The sequence below is a fragment of the Poecile atricapillus genome, chromosome 22 (genome assembly GCF_030490865.1).
Source record: "Poecile atricapillus isolate bPoeAtr1 chromosome 22, bPoeAtr1.hap1, whole genome shotgun sequence".
NCBI classification, from domain to species: domain Eukaryota; kingdom Metazoa; phylum Chordata; class Aves; order Passeriformes; family Paridae; genus Poecile; species Poecile atricapillus.
Window position 1 is genome coordinate 7,431,392 of NC_081270.1, and position 15,044 is coordinate 7,446,435.

General features: G+C 57.5%; 1 protein-coding gene across 1 annotated transcript; it reads right to left on the minus strand.

The window, feature by feature from the left end:
* Nucleotides 1-1,357: 1,357 nt before the first annotated feature.
* LOC131587359 (protein-arginine deiminase type-3-like) lies at nucleotides 1,358-14,147 on the minus strand. Its single transcript, XM_058855158.1, has 16 exons — nucleotides 13,920-14,147; nucleotides 10,431-10,611; nucleotides 9,261-9,333; nucleotides 9,113-9,174; nucleotides 8,385-8,502; nucleotides 7,741-7,866; nucleotides 6,696-6,874; nucleotides 6,007-6,110; nucleotides 5,819-5,930; nucleotides 5,632-5,739; nucleotides 4,736-4,884; nucleotides 4,492-4,636; nucleotides 4,315-4,408; nucleotides 3,995-4,080; nucleotides 2,298-2,426; nucleotides 1,358-1,642 (listed from the first exon to the last, which is right to left on the minus strand). Exons 1-16 carry the CDS (start codon nucleotides 14,009-14,011, stop codon nucleotides 1,409-1,411), a joined length of 1,992 nt encoding a protein of 663 aa, XP_058711141.1. The 5' UTR covers nucleotides 14,012-14,147; the 3' UTR covers nucleotides 1,358-1,408.
* Nucleotides 14,148-15,044: the final 897 nt, after the last annotated feature.

Sequence of the window (15,044 nt, forward strand, 5' to 3'; positions counted from 1 at the left end):
GTGGGGGTCACTCCCGAGGGGCCATTCCCGAGGAATTCCATCGGCTTCCGTCGGTTTGAGAGTCAAAAATTCTGATTTTCGGCCTTTTTAAGTCCCGGTTTCTTCGTTTTTCAATACTGAAGATTTATTTTTTTAATTTTTTTTTTTTTGTGTGTTCCCTGATCCCACGGGACAGCGGCTCCCGCTCGCCACCAGTTTAACCAGTCCAGAGTTCTCCCAGTGCCGGGAGAGACCCCGGGGACACAGCCGGGATTTATTCCTGACCACAAAGGCACTTGGGAGGGAGCGGGCGGGATTGGGAGCGGGGGGACACGGGGGGGACACGGGGGGACACGGGGGGGACACGGGGGGACACGGGGGGGACACGGGGGGACATGGAGGGGGCATGGGGGGACACAGGAGGGGACACAGGAGGGGACACAAGGGGGACACGGGGGAACATGGAGGGACACAGGGGGGACATGAAGGGGACACAGGGGGGACATGGGAGGGACACAGAGGGGACATGGAGGGGACACAGGGGGGGACATGGAGGGGACACAGGGGGGACATGGGGGGACATGGAGGGACACAGGGGGGACATGGAGGGGACACGGGGGGGACACAGGGGGGACACAGGAGGGGACACAGGAGGGGACACAAGAGGGGACACGGGGGGGACACGGGGGGACATGAGGGGGACATGGGGGACATGGAGGGGACACGGGGGGACACGGGGGGGACACAGGGGGGACATGGGGGACATGGAGGGGGCATGGAGGGGACACGGGGGGACATGGGGGACATGGAGGGGACACAGGGGGGACATGGAGGGGACATGGGGGGACATGGGGGGGACACAGGGGGGACATGGAGGGGACATGGGGGGACACAGGGGGGACATAGAGGGGACACGGGGGGACACGGGGGGGACACGGGGGGGACACAGGAGGGGACACAGGGGGGACATGGAGGGGACATGGAGGGGACACAGGAGGGACATGAAGGGGACACAGGGGGGACATGGGAGGGACACAGAGGGGACATGGGGGGGACACAGAAGGCACTGGAGGGCACACGGGGGGGACACGGTGGGGACACAGGAGGGACACAGGGGGACCGGGGGGACGCAGGGGGGACACAGGGGGGACACAGAAGGGACATGGAGGGGACACAGGAGGGACACAGGAGGGACACAAGGGGACCAGGTGGACACGGGGGGGACACAGAGAGGACACAGAAGGAACATGGCTGGGACATGGAAGGAACACAGAAGGGACATGGCAGGGACATGGAGGGACACAGGGAGGACACAGAGAGGACACAAGAGTGACACAGAAGGGAGCAAGAGGGACACGGAGTGGGGACAGTTCTGACGCGGAGGGGACATGGAAGGAACCGGAGGGGACACGGAGGGGACGTGGGCAGCTCAGGGCACCACGTGCCACCACTTGAAGGCGAAGGGCTTGCGGCGCACGTTGGTGCCGCAGTGCACGTCCCCGGCCAGCACGTGGTAGGAGAAGAAGTCGTCGATGAAGGTGCAGGAGAGGCCCAGCGGCTCCAGCAGCTCCCGCACGCGCTGCTCCAGGCAGCAGCGCCCGCCCACCACCGGCCCGAAGGGCTTGGGGATGCCCAGGTGCCGGCCCAGCACCAGCATGTTCACCTGCAGCGCCGAGAGTCCAGCGGGGATCCCATCCCGGAGCCGAGCCCAGCCCGGGGAATCCCAGCCCTGATCCCGTCCTGGGGAATCCCAGCCCTGATCCCGTCCTGGGGAATCCCAGCCCTGAGCCCATCCTGGGGAATCCTGGCCCTGATCCCGTCCTGGGGAATCCCAGCCCTGAGCCCATCCTGGGGAATCCCAGCCCTGAGCCCATCCTGGGGAATCCCGGCCCTGATCCCATCCTGGGGAATCCCAGCCCTGATCCCATCCTGGGGAATCCCGGCCCTGATTCCATCCTGGGGAATCCCAGCCCTGAGCCCATCCTGGGGAAATCCCAGGGACATCCCAGCCCAGGAATTCCTGGCCCCAATCCCATCCAGGGAAATCCCTGCTGCAATCCCAGCCCTGATCCCATTCAGAGAAATCCAACCCTGATCCCATCCCAGCCCCGATCCCATCCCAGCCCCGATCCCATGCCAGGAAATTCCTGTCCCCGATCCCATCCCAGCCCCGATCCCATGCCAGGAAATTCCTGTCCCCGATCCCATCCCAGCCCCGATCCCATGCCAGGAAATTCCTGTCCCCGATCCCATCCCAGCCCCATCCCAGCCCCATCCCAGTCCCAATCCCATCCCGGGCAGGTCGGGGGTGCCGTTACCATGTCCGGGAAGAAAGCCTGGGCTCCGGAGGCGGCATCGCCCTGGAAGAGCTGCGGGATGTCCAGGATGTCCGGCTCGGCCAGGCCCAGCGAGCGCTTCAGGACATCCCGGTTCCAGCTGATGCAGCTCTGGGAGCCAGGAGGGACGGAGCGTCAGGAGATGGACAACGGGGAGATGGAGGGACAGGGACAGGGAAAGGGAGAGAGGGATGGGAGCCTGGATGGGCCGGAGAGAGGAGTGGACAGGAGGGTGGACGGAGAGGTGGACAGAGGGAAGGAGGGATGGATGGATGGATGATGGAGGATGGATGGATGGATGGATGGATGGATGGATGGATGGATGGATGGATGGATGGATGATGGATGGATGGATGATGGATGATGGATGATGGATGGATGGATGATGGATGATGGATGGATGGATGGATGGATGGATGATGGATGGATGGATGGATGGATGGATGGATGGATGGATGGATGATGGATGGATGGATGATGGATGGATGGATGATGGATGATGGATGATGGATGGATGATGGATGGATGATGGATGGATGATGGATGATGGATGGATGGATGGATGGATGGATGGATGGATGGATGATGGATGATGGATGGATGATGGATGGATGATGGATGGATGGATGGATGATGGATGATGGATGGATGATGGATGGATGATGGATGGATGGATGATGGATGATGGATGATGGATGGATGATGGATGGATGATGGATGGATGATGGATGATGGATGGATGGATGGATGGATGATGGATGATGGATGGATGGATGATGGATGATGGATGGATGGATGGATGATGGATGGATGATGGATGGATGGATGGATGGATGATGGATGGATGGATGATGGATGATGGATGGATGGATGGATGGATGATGGATGATGGATGATGGATGATGGATGGATGGATGGATGGATGATGGATGATGGATGGATGGATGATGGATGGATGATGGATGGATGGATGGATGGATGGATGATGGATGGATGATGGATGGATGATGGATGGATGGATGGATGGATGATGGATGATGGATGGATGGATGGATGGATGGATGGATGGATGATGGATGGATGGATGATGGATGATGGATGGATGGATGGATGGATGGATGATGGATGGATGGATGGATGGATGGATGATGGATGGATGATGGATGGATGATGGATGGATGATGGATGGATGGATGATGGATGATGGATGGATGATGGATGGATGATGGATGGATGGATGACGGATGGATGGATGGATGGATGATGGATGGATGATGGATGGATGGATGATGGATGATGGATGATGGATGGATGGATGATGGATGGATGGATGATGGATGATGGATGGATGATGGATGGATGGATGGATGATGGATGGATGGATGATGGATGGATGGATGATGGATGGATGGATGGATGGATGGATGGATGGATGGATGGATGATGGATGATGGATGATGGATGGATGGATGGATAAATGGATCCATGAATCCATGGATCCATGGATGGACAGAAGTCTGGACAGAGGGAAGAGCAGACAGAGGGAGGGACAGAGCGATGGGGAGATGGATGAAGCGGGGGTGGAGATGGAGGATGTCTGGAGGGGAGGAAAGAGTGACGAGGGGACAGAAAGACACGGAGGCAGCGATGGATCAGAGCCTCCTGCTCCCTGCCCTCACCTGGGCATACTCGTTGAACTTTCGGAGCTCCTCGTCAGCCAGGATCTCGTTGATGGTCGGCTTGGGCACCCCGTCCCTGTCCAGCCCTGCCCAGAGGGAGCCGGGCTGGAATTCTGCCCAGCTCAGCCGGGATGAGACCCCTCTGTGACCCCAGCGCTCCGGGAGCACAATCCGTGTTGTGAATTAATTAACTCATTAATTCTGCTCCGTTCTGCCCCCAGTTCCCAGCCGGCTTTCAGGGTCCAGCCACCTCCCCCACCGCGTTTTGCCGGAAAAAGGGAAAACGGACGCTGGGAGCCCCTTTTCCCGTCCCCCCCTACCCTGGAACATGGCAGCCTCTCCGAACCCCTCCTCCTGCTTCTCCTTCAGCAGCTGGTAACAGGCGCTGGGGCTGGCCAGGAGCAGCCGGAATCCCTGCGGGCCACGAGGAGGAGGAGGAGGTCGGGGAAGGCTCCAAAGGTCTCATCCCTCTTTTTCCCCATCCCGGGATTCCTCACCTTCCGATCGGGCGCGGGGACGAAGCTCAGGAACTCATCCACGTGCCCGACGTGGAGCCAGTCCGAGAAGATCTCCACGGGCGCCTGGACCTTCTGGGCCAGCAGGAAATCCCGCACGGCCTTGGCCATCCTGCGGCCGCCCAGCCTGGGGGAGCGCCGGCCGGTTGGGGCACCCGGCTGGGAGCCCACCCCAAACCCCGCCGGGAAATCCTTTTCCTTTGGGGTTCTCCTGCCGCCGGCTCACCTGGGGAAGCTGCTGCCGATCAGGATGCGCCCCAAGGGGTACTCCTTGCCCGCCACCGTCACGGGAGGGCTCACCTCCAAATTCCCGAAGGAATCCAGGCTGGAAGCGCCCTCCGGAGCCTGCCGGGCCACGTAGCCGAAATCGGGGCCCTGGGTTTGGGGGAAAAACGGGAGAAAACGGTTAAAAAATGCAGCTGTCGGCACCAAAAGCACTGCACCCCCAAATCTTGTGCTGGAGCTTCCCGCTCAAAAAATGCAGGAAATAAAGGGGTTTATCCCAGATTTTAAAGGGGTTTATCCCATTTTTTAAAGGGGTTTATCCCAGTTTTTAAAGGGGTTCATCCCAGATTTTAAAGGGATTTATCCCAGTTTTTAAAGGGGTTCATCCCAGTTTTTAAAGGGGTTTATCCCAGTTTTTAAAGGAGTTTATCCCAGGTTTTAAAGGGATTCATCCCAGTTTTTAAAGGGGTTTTTTATCCCAGTTTTTAAAGGGGTTCATCCCAGTTTTTAAAGGGGTTTTTTATCCCAGTTTTTAAAGGGGTTCATCCCAGTCTTTAAAGGGGTTTATCCCAGTTTTTAAAGGGGTTTATCCCAGTTTTTTAAAGGGGTTTATCCCAGATTTTTAAAGGGGTTTATCCCAGTTTTTAAAGGGGTTTTTTATCCCAGTTTTTAAAGGGGTTTGTCCCAGTTTTTTAAAGGGGTTCATCCCAGTTTTTAAAGGGGTTTATCCCAGTTTTTAAAGGGTTTTTTTTATCCCAGTTTTTAAAGGGGTTTATCCCAGTTTTTAAAGGGGTTTATCCCAGTTTTTAAAGGGGTTTATCCCAGTTTTTAAAGGGGTTTATCCCAGTTTTCAGGGGGTTGCCAAGCTGAGCAAGGCAGGAGGAAGGGGTTGGATACCAGGATGCTCCTGATGGGAAAATCCTTCAGGCCGAGGTCCCTGGGCGAGTCGAAGACCACCGGGAAGGTCTTGTGGGGGGCCTGGACGTAGCCGAACTCCATCTCATCCTGGAGAAGGCACGGAGAATTTTGGGAATGCCCCCGGCGCTGCCGCGGCGTGGAGGGGCCGGGAACGCCGCGCTCCCACCTGGATCCAGCGGTCCTGGCGGTTCTGCTGTGCCGGGCACACGGTCAGCGGGCACTGCGCCCTCTCGGCCAGCGCGCCCACGGCCGCCACGAACCCCTCGTTGTTGTCCACGCTGGGGGGAAAAACGGGAAAATCGGGATTTGGGAGCGGATCCGGCGGCGGGGAGGGTGGGAGCAGCCGGCACCCACCTGCAGACAAAGACCTCCAGCGGTGCCGCCGTGTTGGGCGTCATGATCCAGGGAGCCACGCGGAAAACCACGGAGTCCGTGAAGATCGGCCACTCCAGGAGGCCCTGGGATGGCGGGGATGGAGTTTGGGATCTGTCCCTGTTATCCCAGACCCTCCTGGGATGGTGGGGATGGTTTGGGATCTGTCCCTGATGTCCCAGACTCTCCTGGGATGACAGGGATGGAGTTTGGGATCTGTCCCTGCTGTCCCAGACTCTCTTGGGATGGTGGGGATGGAGTTTGGGATCTGTCCCTGCTGTCCCAGACTCTCTTGGGATGGCAGGGATGGAGTTTGGGATCTGTCCCTGCTGTGCCACTCTCCTGGGATGGCAGGGATGGAGTTTGGGATCTGTCCCCGCTGTCCCAGACCCTCCTGGGATGGCAGGGATGGAGTTTGGGATCTGTCCCCGCTGTCCCAGACCCTCCTGGGATGGCAGGGATGGAGTTTGGGATCTGTCCCCGCTGTCCCAGACCCTCCTGGGATGGCAGGGATGGAGTTTGGGATCTGTCCCTGTTATCCCAGACCCTCCTGGGATGGCGAGGATGGAGTTTGGGATCTGTCCCAGCTGTCCCAGACTCTCCTGGGATTGCAGGGATGGAGTTTGGGATCTGTCCCTGCTGTGCCACCCTCCCACACTCCCCGGCCGGACCTTTTCGGGGCTCTCGAGCAGGGTGACGTGCAGGGACACGAGGCCAGAGAAGGCCACGTCGGGGAAGGCCAGGCCCTCCACGTAGAAGACGCTCTCGTGGCAGTGCCGGCTCGGCCGCACGGTGTAGGCCAGCTTGGAGCCCCCCAGAACGTGCCGGAACTTCTCCAGCTCCCCACTGTCTGCAGGACACGGAAACCTCAAACCCAAAACCCAGCCCCACACCCCAGTGTTCCTAAATCCCAGCCCCATTCCCACAGCACTCCCAAAACCCAGCCCCACACCCCAGTGTTCCTAAAACCCAGCCCCATTCCCACAGCATTCCCAAAACCCAGCCCCATTCCCACACCTTTCCCAAAACCCAGCCACATTCTCCTGGTGTTCCCAAAAATCCAGCCCCATTCCCACAGTGCTCTCAAAATCCACATCCATTCCCACAGCGCTCCCAAAACCCAGCCCCATTCTCCTGGTGTTCCCAAAATCCAGCCCCTTTCCCACAGCAATCCCAAAATCCAGCCCCATTCCCCAGTGTTCCCAAAACCCAGCCCCATTCCCAGAGAATTCCCAAAATCCACGCCCATTCCCACAGCAATCCCAAAACCCAGTCCCATTCCCCAGTGTTCCCAAAATCCAGCCTCTTTCCCACAGCATTCCCAAAACCCAGCCCCATTCCCCAGTGTTCCCAAAATCCAGCTCCATTCCCACAGTGTTCCCAAAATCCACCTCCATTCCCCCAGTGTTCCTAAAATCCAGCCCCATTCCCCTGGTGTTCCCAAAACCCAGCCCCATTCCCAGAGAATTCCCAAAACCCAGCCCCATTCCCACAGCGCTCCCACTTTGTCCCTAAATCCACCCCAAAACCCGCGGATTTCACCCCGCCCGGATCAAACCCCGCGTGGATCAGCCCAATCCCGCCATGGGATGCCGAGGGAGCAGTGCAAGGATTTGGGGTTGATCCCAGTGATCCAGGGGGGTCTATTCCCCCAAAATCCCCCAAAATCCCCCAAATCCCCCAAATCCCCTAAATCCCCCAAATCCGGGCGCTCACCGCCGCCGTAGAAAACCCGGATTTTGTCGGCGTCGCCGAAGTCGACGTGGAGCAGCAGGCGGTGGCCGGCGAAGATGGCGCGGGGGCCGCGCGTCCGCAGCACCAGCTGCGACATGTCCCGCAGGTCTGGGGAGACGGGAACCACTCAGGGAAAACTGGGAAAAACCTGGGGGAAAGAGGGAAAACGGCGGGGAAAGTGGGAAAATCGGGGGTTCCGGGCTGTGGGAAAAAAAAGGGAAAACTCAGGGGAAAGCGGGAGAGAATTGAGGGGAAATGGGGAAATTGAGATTTCCGGGCTGGGGTGGGAAGAGAAAATTGAGGGAAAGTGGGAAAACTGAGGGAAAAGGGGAAAACTGAGGGAAAAGGGGGAAACCTCAGGGGAAAGTGAGGGAAAATTGGGGATTCTGGCCTGCGGTGGAAAGGGAGAATTGAGGGGAAAAGTGGGAAAACGTGGGATTTGGGCTGTGGAAGGAAGAGAAAATGGCGGAGAAGGTGGGAAAATGGTGGAAAAGGTGGGAAAATGGCGGGAAAGGTGGGGAAATGGCGGGAAATATGGGAAAATGGAGGGAAAGGTGGGAAAATGGAGGGAAAGGTGGGAAAATGGTGGGAAAAGTGGGAGTCTGGGGCTCGGGGCCGTGCGGGACCGTTGTAGGAGCGCACGGCGCTGTCCTCGTTGTCCAGGCCCTCGGCGCCGGCGTCGTCGCGGTCGCAGTTCACGAGCAGCACGGCCCCGTGGCCCTCGGGCCCCCATGTCCAGCTGGCCTGGGGGACACAGAGTGGCTTGGGGTCACCGGGAATTCCCAATCCCATTGGGGTCACCAGGAATTCCCAATCCCATTGGGATCTGGGGGTCAGCAGGAATTCCCAATCCCATTGGAGCCTGGGGTCACTGGGAATTCCCAATCCCATTGGGGTCTGGGGGTCACTGGGAATTCCCAATCCTATTGGGGTCTGGGGGTCAGCGGGAATTCCCAATCCCATTGGGATCTGAGGTTCAGCTGAGAATTCCCAATCCCATTGGGATCTGAGGTTCAGCCAGGAATTCCCAATCCCATTGGGGTCTGGGGGTCAGCGGGAATTCCCAATCCCATTGGGATCTGAGGTTCAGCTGAGAATTCCCAATCCCATTGGGGTCTGGGGGTCAGCTGAGAATTCCCAATCCCATTGGGATCTGAGGTTCAGCTGAGAATTCCCAATCCTTTTGAGATCTGGGGGTCACCGGGAATCCCAATCCCATTGGGATCTGGGGGTAAACCAGGAATCCCAATCCCATCAGGATCTGAGGTTCAGCCAGGAATTCCCAATCCCATTGGGGTCTGGGGGTCATCTGGGAATTCCCAATCCCAGGCTGCTTCCCGGCCCCTCGGGATACCTTGTCCAGCAGTGTCCTGCTCACGGCCCCGCTGCGGTTGACGTCAGCGTCCAGCGACACCTCTGTGGGAACGGGGATGGGATGGGAAAAGGGGGAATTCCCAGGAATGGCGCTTTGGGAACGGGGCTTTGGGGCCGTTCCCCCTTACCCACGCAGGTGAGGTAGAGCACGGCCCGGCCCACGGGAACCCCGCCGGCCTCGCGGAAATAGGAAATCCTGACCTGCAACGAGGCACCGAGCCAGCCGGGCAGGATCCCGGGATCCAACGGGAATCCCAACACCCCACAGGAATCCCAGGATCCAACGGGAATCCCAACACCCCACAGGAATCCCGGGATCCAACGGGAATCCCAACACCCCGCAGGAATCCCGGGATCCAACGGGAATCCCAACACCCCGCAGGAATCCCAACACCCAACGGGAATCCCAGCACCCCACAGGAATCCCAGGATCCAGTGGGAATCCCAACACCCAGCGGGATCCCAACACCCAGCAGGAATCCTAGGATCCAGGGGGAATCCCAGCATCCATCTTGGCACCTATTGGGAATGCTGGGATCCAGCAGGAATACCAGGATCCAGCAGGAATTCCAACACCCATCGGTAATCCCAATATCCAGCAGGAATCCCAACACCCAGCAGGAATCCCGGGATCCAATGGGAATCCCAACACCCCACAGGAATCCCGGGATGCAATGGGAATCTCAACACCCCACAGGAATCCCAACACCCAACGGGAATCCCAACACCCCACAGGAATCCCAGGATCCAGCAGAAATCCCAACACCCAGCAGTAATCCCAGGATCCAGCAGGAATCCCAACACCCAACAGGAATCCCAACACCCATTGGGAATCCCGTGATCCAGCAGGAATCCCAGCCCCCAGCAGGATCCAAACACCCGTTGGGAATCCCGGGATCCAGCAGAAATCCCAACACCCAGCAGGAATCCCAGGATCCAATGGGAATCCCAACACCCAGCAGTAATCCCAGGATCCAGCAGGAATCCCAACACCCAACAGGAATCCCAACACCCATTGGGAATCCCGTGATCCAGCAGGAATCCCAGCCCCCAGCAGGATCCAAACACCCATTGGGAATCCTGGGATCCAGCAGGAATCCCAACACCCAGCAGTAATCCCAGGATCCAGCAGGAATCCCGCGATCCAGCAGGAATCCCAACACCCATTGGGAATCCCAACACCCATTGGGAATCCCAACACCCATCAGTAATCCCATGATCCAGCAGGAATCCCAGCCCCCGGCGGTAATCCCGGGATCCATCGGTAATCCCAGGATCCGCCAGGATCCGTGTCCCACCTTCTCGTCGCCCACGTCCTTGCTGGGCGCGTCCATGGCCAGCAGCAGCTCGGGGCCGGGGGCCAGGGGCCAGCGCCCCACGCTCGAGGGCAGCTTGACGCTCCTGGCCTCGCGCAGCACCCACAGCTTCACCCCCGGCGTGGCCTGAGCCTGGAACGCCGCCGCGCCCCGCGGAGCCGAGCTGGAACGGCAACGGGAATGTTAGCGGGAAAGGCGAAAATTCCCGGGAAACGCCAATATTCCAGGGAAACGCCAATATTGCCAGGAAACGGGAATGTTGCTGGGAAACGGGAATATTGCTGGGAAACTCAAATATTGCAAATATTCCCACAAATATTCCTGGGAAACGCAAACATCCCAGGGAAACACAAATATTCCCAGGAAGCACCAATATTCCTGGGAAACGTCAATATTCCTGGGAAACGCCAATATTCCTGGGAAACTGGAATGTTGCTGGGAAACCGGAATATTCCCGGGAAATGCAAATATTCCCGGAAATGAGAAGGTTCCCAGGAAACGCAAGCATTGCCAGGAAAAGTAAATATTCCTGGGAAACGCGAATATTACCAGGAAATGCGAATATTCCAGGGAAACGTGAATATTCCAGGGAAATGAAAATATTCCTGGGAAACGCGAATATTCCAGGGAAACACAAATATTCCCAGGAAACACGAATATTCCTGGGAAATGTGAATATTGCTGGGAAACTCAAATATTGCCAATATTCCCGCAAATATTAGCAGGAAACACAAATATTCCTGGGAAACACGAATATTGCCGGGAAAAGCAAATATTCCTGGGAATCACAAATATTGCCAGGAAATGTGAATATTGTTTGGAAATGCAAATATTGCCAGGAAATTCGAATATTGCCAGGAAAAGCAAATATTGCTGGGAAATGCAAATATTGCTAGGAAACACAAATATTCCCAGGAAAAGGGAATATTCCTGGGAAACACAAATATTCCTGGGAAGTGCGAATATTCCCAGAAAATGCAATTTCAACAACGGCTGCAATGTGGAATTGGGGTAAATCAATTGATTTGAATTATGGGAATTCAAATTCCCATTTGAATGGGAATGAATCCTGGGGCTTGGAATATCGGTGAGTCCTGGGAAAATTAAATATTCCTGGAAAATGTGATTTCAGCAAGGGCTGAGATATGAAATTGGGATAAATCCTTCAATGTGGAGCAAACCCTGAAATTTAGAACAGCAAAAGGTCCTGGAAAATGGAAATAACCCCGGAAAACGCAACAGCAGCAAGCCCTGAGATATGGAATTGTTATAAAATTTTTAATACTAACAAATCCTGAAATTTAGGAGAGAAAAAAATCATTGAAAATGCAAATAATCCTGGAAAACGCAAAGGCAAAGAGTGCTGAGAGGTGAAACTCTTTAATGCAAACAAACCCTGAAATTCGGAAGAGCAACAGCTCCTGGAAAATGGAATTAATCCCGAGAAATGCAACTGCAGGAGGTGCTGGGGGATGAAATTGGGATAAATCCTTCAGTGGGGAGCGAAGTGTCACAACCCGCGGGGAATCCCGCAGCCTGGAATTGCGGGAATTCCTTGGATATGCGGCAAATCCCCCAAAACCTGCGGGCAGCCGCTCCTGGGAAAGGCAATTCCGACAAATCCCCGAAAGGGATTAAAGCAAATCCCGCCCGAGGATGGGAAAGGCGGCGGCTCCAAAAGCGCGGCGGGAATTCCTCAAAAACCCCAAATCCGGGGATATTCCAGGTGCAAAGCGCGCCTGGGAATAAAGGGAATAGAGGGGAATAAATCCCACAAAAATAACCTCGGGAATCCCCCCGATATCCCACAAATCGGGGGATATCCCGCCATGGGAAAGGGGAAAAAAGGGGGGGAAAAGGGGAACAAATCCCACAAAAATAACCGCGGGAATCCCTCCGATATCCCCCAAATCGGGGAATATCCCGCCATGGGAGAGGGGAAAAAAGGGGAATAAATCCCACAAAAATAACCTCGGGAATCCCTCCGATATCCCACAAATCGGGAGATATCCCGCCATGGGAAAAGGAAAAAAAGGGGGGGGAAAGGGGAATAAATCCCACAAAAATAACCTCGGGAATCCCCCCGAGATGTCCCAAATCGGGGGATATCCCGCCATGGGAGAGGGGAAAAAAAGGGGGGAAAAAGGGGAATTAAGGGGAACAAATCCCACAAAAATAACTGCGGGAATCCCCCCGAAACGCCCCAAATCTTGGAATAAAATCCGCGAACCTCCCGAGGGCAGCGGGGACGGGACCCGGAGCTGCCCGGGGGGGATTTGGGGCGTGGATCTCCCCAAAAATCGGCATTTCCTGAGCGGAGCAGCGCAGGCCCGAGCGCGTCCCGCCCCGCCCGGGGCTGCGGGCGATGGGCCCGGAGCGCAGCCGGGAGAAGGAAACGCGGATCCCTGCCCTGGAAAAGGGGGAAAATCCCAGCCTGGAGCAGCGGGAGAGGACGGGGAATGAACCCCGAGCGGCGCTCGGGGAAGAAAAACCCGGAGAGCAGGGATTGGGGATGGAGCCGGGGGAGGGAATTCGGGATTTGGGAAGAGAAATCGGGGTTTGGGAAGAGAAATCGGGGTTTGGGAAGAGAAATCGGGGTTTGGGAAGAGAATCCGCAGCCCGGAGGGGCCGCCCGGGCCGGGGCTTCGCTCTCCGCCTCCCCCCGGGAGGAAACCTTTGGAACCTTTGGAAAGGTTTCCCAAATCCCGGCGGGATGCGGAGCGCAGCGTGGAAATCCCAAAAATCCCAAAAAGGGGCTGGTGGCGCCCCAAAAGTGGGAAAATCCCGCTGGGAATGTGGCGGTGCCGCTGCTGGGGGGGTGATCGGAGGGGCTGTGAGGGACAGAGGGGTGGACAGAGGGATGGACAGAGGGGTGGACAGAGGGGTGGACAGAGGGTGGACAGAGGGATGGACAGTGGGGTGGAAAGAGGGATGGACAGAGGGGTGGACAGAGGGATGGACAGGGGGTGGACAGTGGGGTGGACAGAGGGGTGGAAAGAGGGATGGACAGAGGGGTGGACAGAGAGATGGACAAAGGGGATGGACAAAGGGGATGGACATTGGGAAGGGACAGAGGGATGGACAGAGGGGTGGACAGTGGGGATGAACACTGAGATGGACCCTGGGAATATCATCCCAGTGATGAAGGGACAGGGGGAAGGGACAGGGGGATGGACACTGGGAAGGGACAATGGGAAGGGACAGGGGGAAGGGACAGGGGGATGGACACTGGGAAGGGACAGGGGGATGGACACTGGGAAGGGACAGGGGGATGGACACTGGGAAGGGACGGGGGATGGACACTGGGAAGGGACACTGGGAAGGGACACCGGCCGTGCCATCCCTCACCCCTCCCGGCACCGCATCCCCTGGGAAAAGCCCCTGGAGCAGCAGCCCCGCCCCCGCCCCTGCCCGCGCTATTTTCGGGCTCTCGCCTGATGGGATCAAGGGGGAAAAGCGGATTTGGCTCACCCGCACACGTCCAGGGCCAGCTCGGTGCCCAGCACGCACACGGTGCTGCCCGGGCGCTGCGTGGACAGCTGGACACGGCGCTGCTGCGCCATCGCCACCACCCCGGGCACCCTCGGGTGCCGCGCCCGCCGGCCGCGGGGGATTTATAAAGCCGGGCTGCTGGGAGGGGATCAGCCAAAGCCCGGCCTAATCCCACCTCCGGGCCGGCGCTGGGAGCGGGGGAAGCGACCCGCGGCACCCACGGGATGTTCGGGGCTCCGGGTGGCACAAAGGGACGCGGGGGTGGCGGTCACCGCCCGGCCCCCGCTGGGAAACATCCACCGCGACACCCGAGCCGAGCTGGGTCCGAGCCAGCGCCGGGCCCGGCCGGGTTCCATTCCTCCTCCTGCTGAAAGCTTTTCTTTGTGACGATGCGCTGGAATTTTTTCCTCCGGGCCGAGCTGGAGCCGCAGGGCGGGCGCTGGCCCCGGGCTCCCGCGGGGATGTCACCTGCGCTGGGGACAGCGGAGCCCCGGCGGCTTTAATGGCTTTTGTTTTAATTAAGTTTAATTAAAATGCCCGGCCGCGCGTGGGAGAGCCCTTTGTCCCTGCAGCTGTCCCCAAACCCCCTCCCCGCCGGGTCACGCGCGGCCCGGGTTCGGTGTCGCTGCTCGGGGACCGGGAAATATCAGCGGGGACACGGCCCCGAGGAACGGGGCTGGGGATGGGGTTAGAAACCCGCTTTTGGGGCAAAAAAAAAAGCTTTTGGGGGCAAAAAAACCCCTGATTTTTTGGGGAAAAAAATCCGCTTTGTGGGGCAAAAATAAACCGTCTTTTGGGGCAAAAGAAAACCCGCTTTTTGGGGAAAAAAAAATCCGCTTTGTGGGGAAAAAAACCCGCTTTGTGGGGCAAAAAAACCGCCCGCTTTTGGGGCAAAAAATAGCTGCTTTTTGGGGAAAAAATAAACCCGCTTTGTGGGAAAAAACCACCCCGCTTTGTGGGGGAAAAAAACCACCGCTTTTGGGGCAAAAAATACCCGCTTTGTGGGGCAAAAATCCCGCTTTGTGGGGCAAAAAAACCCCTCTTTTTGGGGGAAAAAAACCCCGCTTTTTGGGACCAAAAAACCCCGCTTTTTGGGGAAAAAAA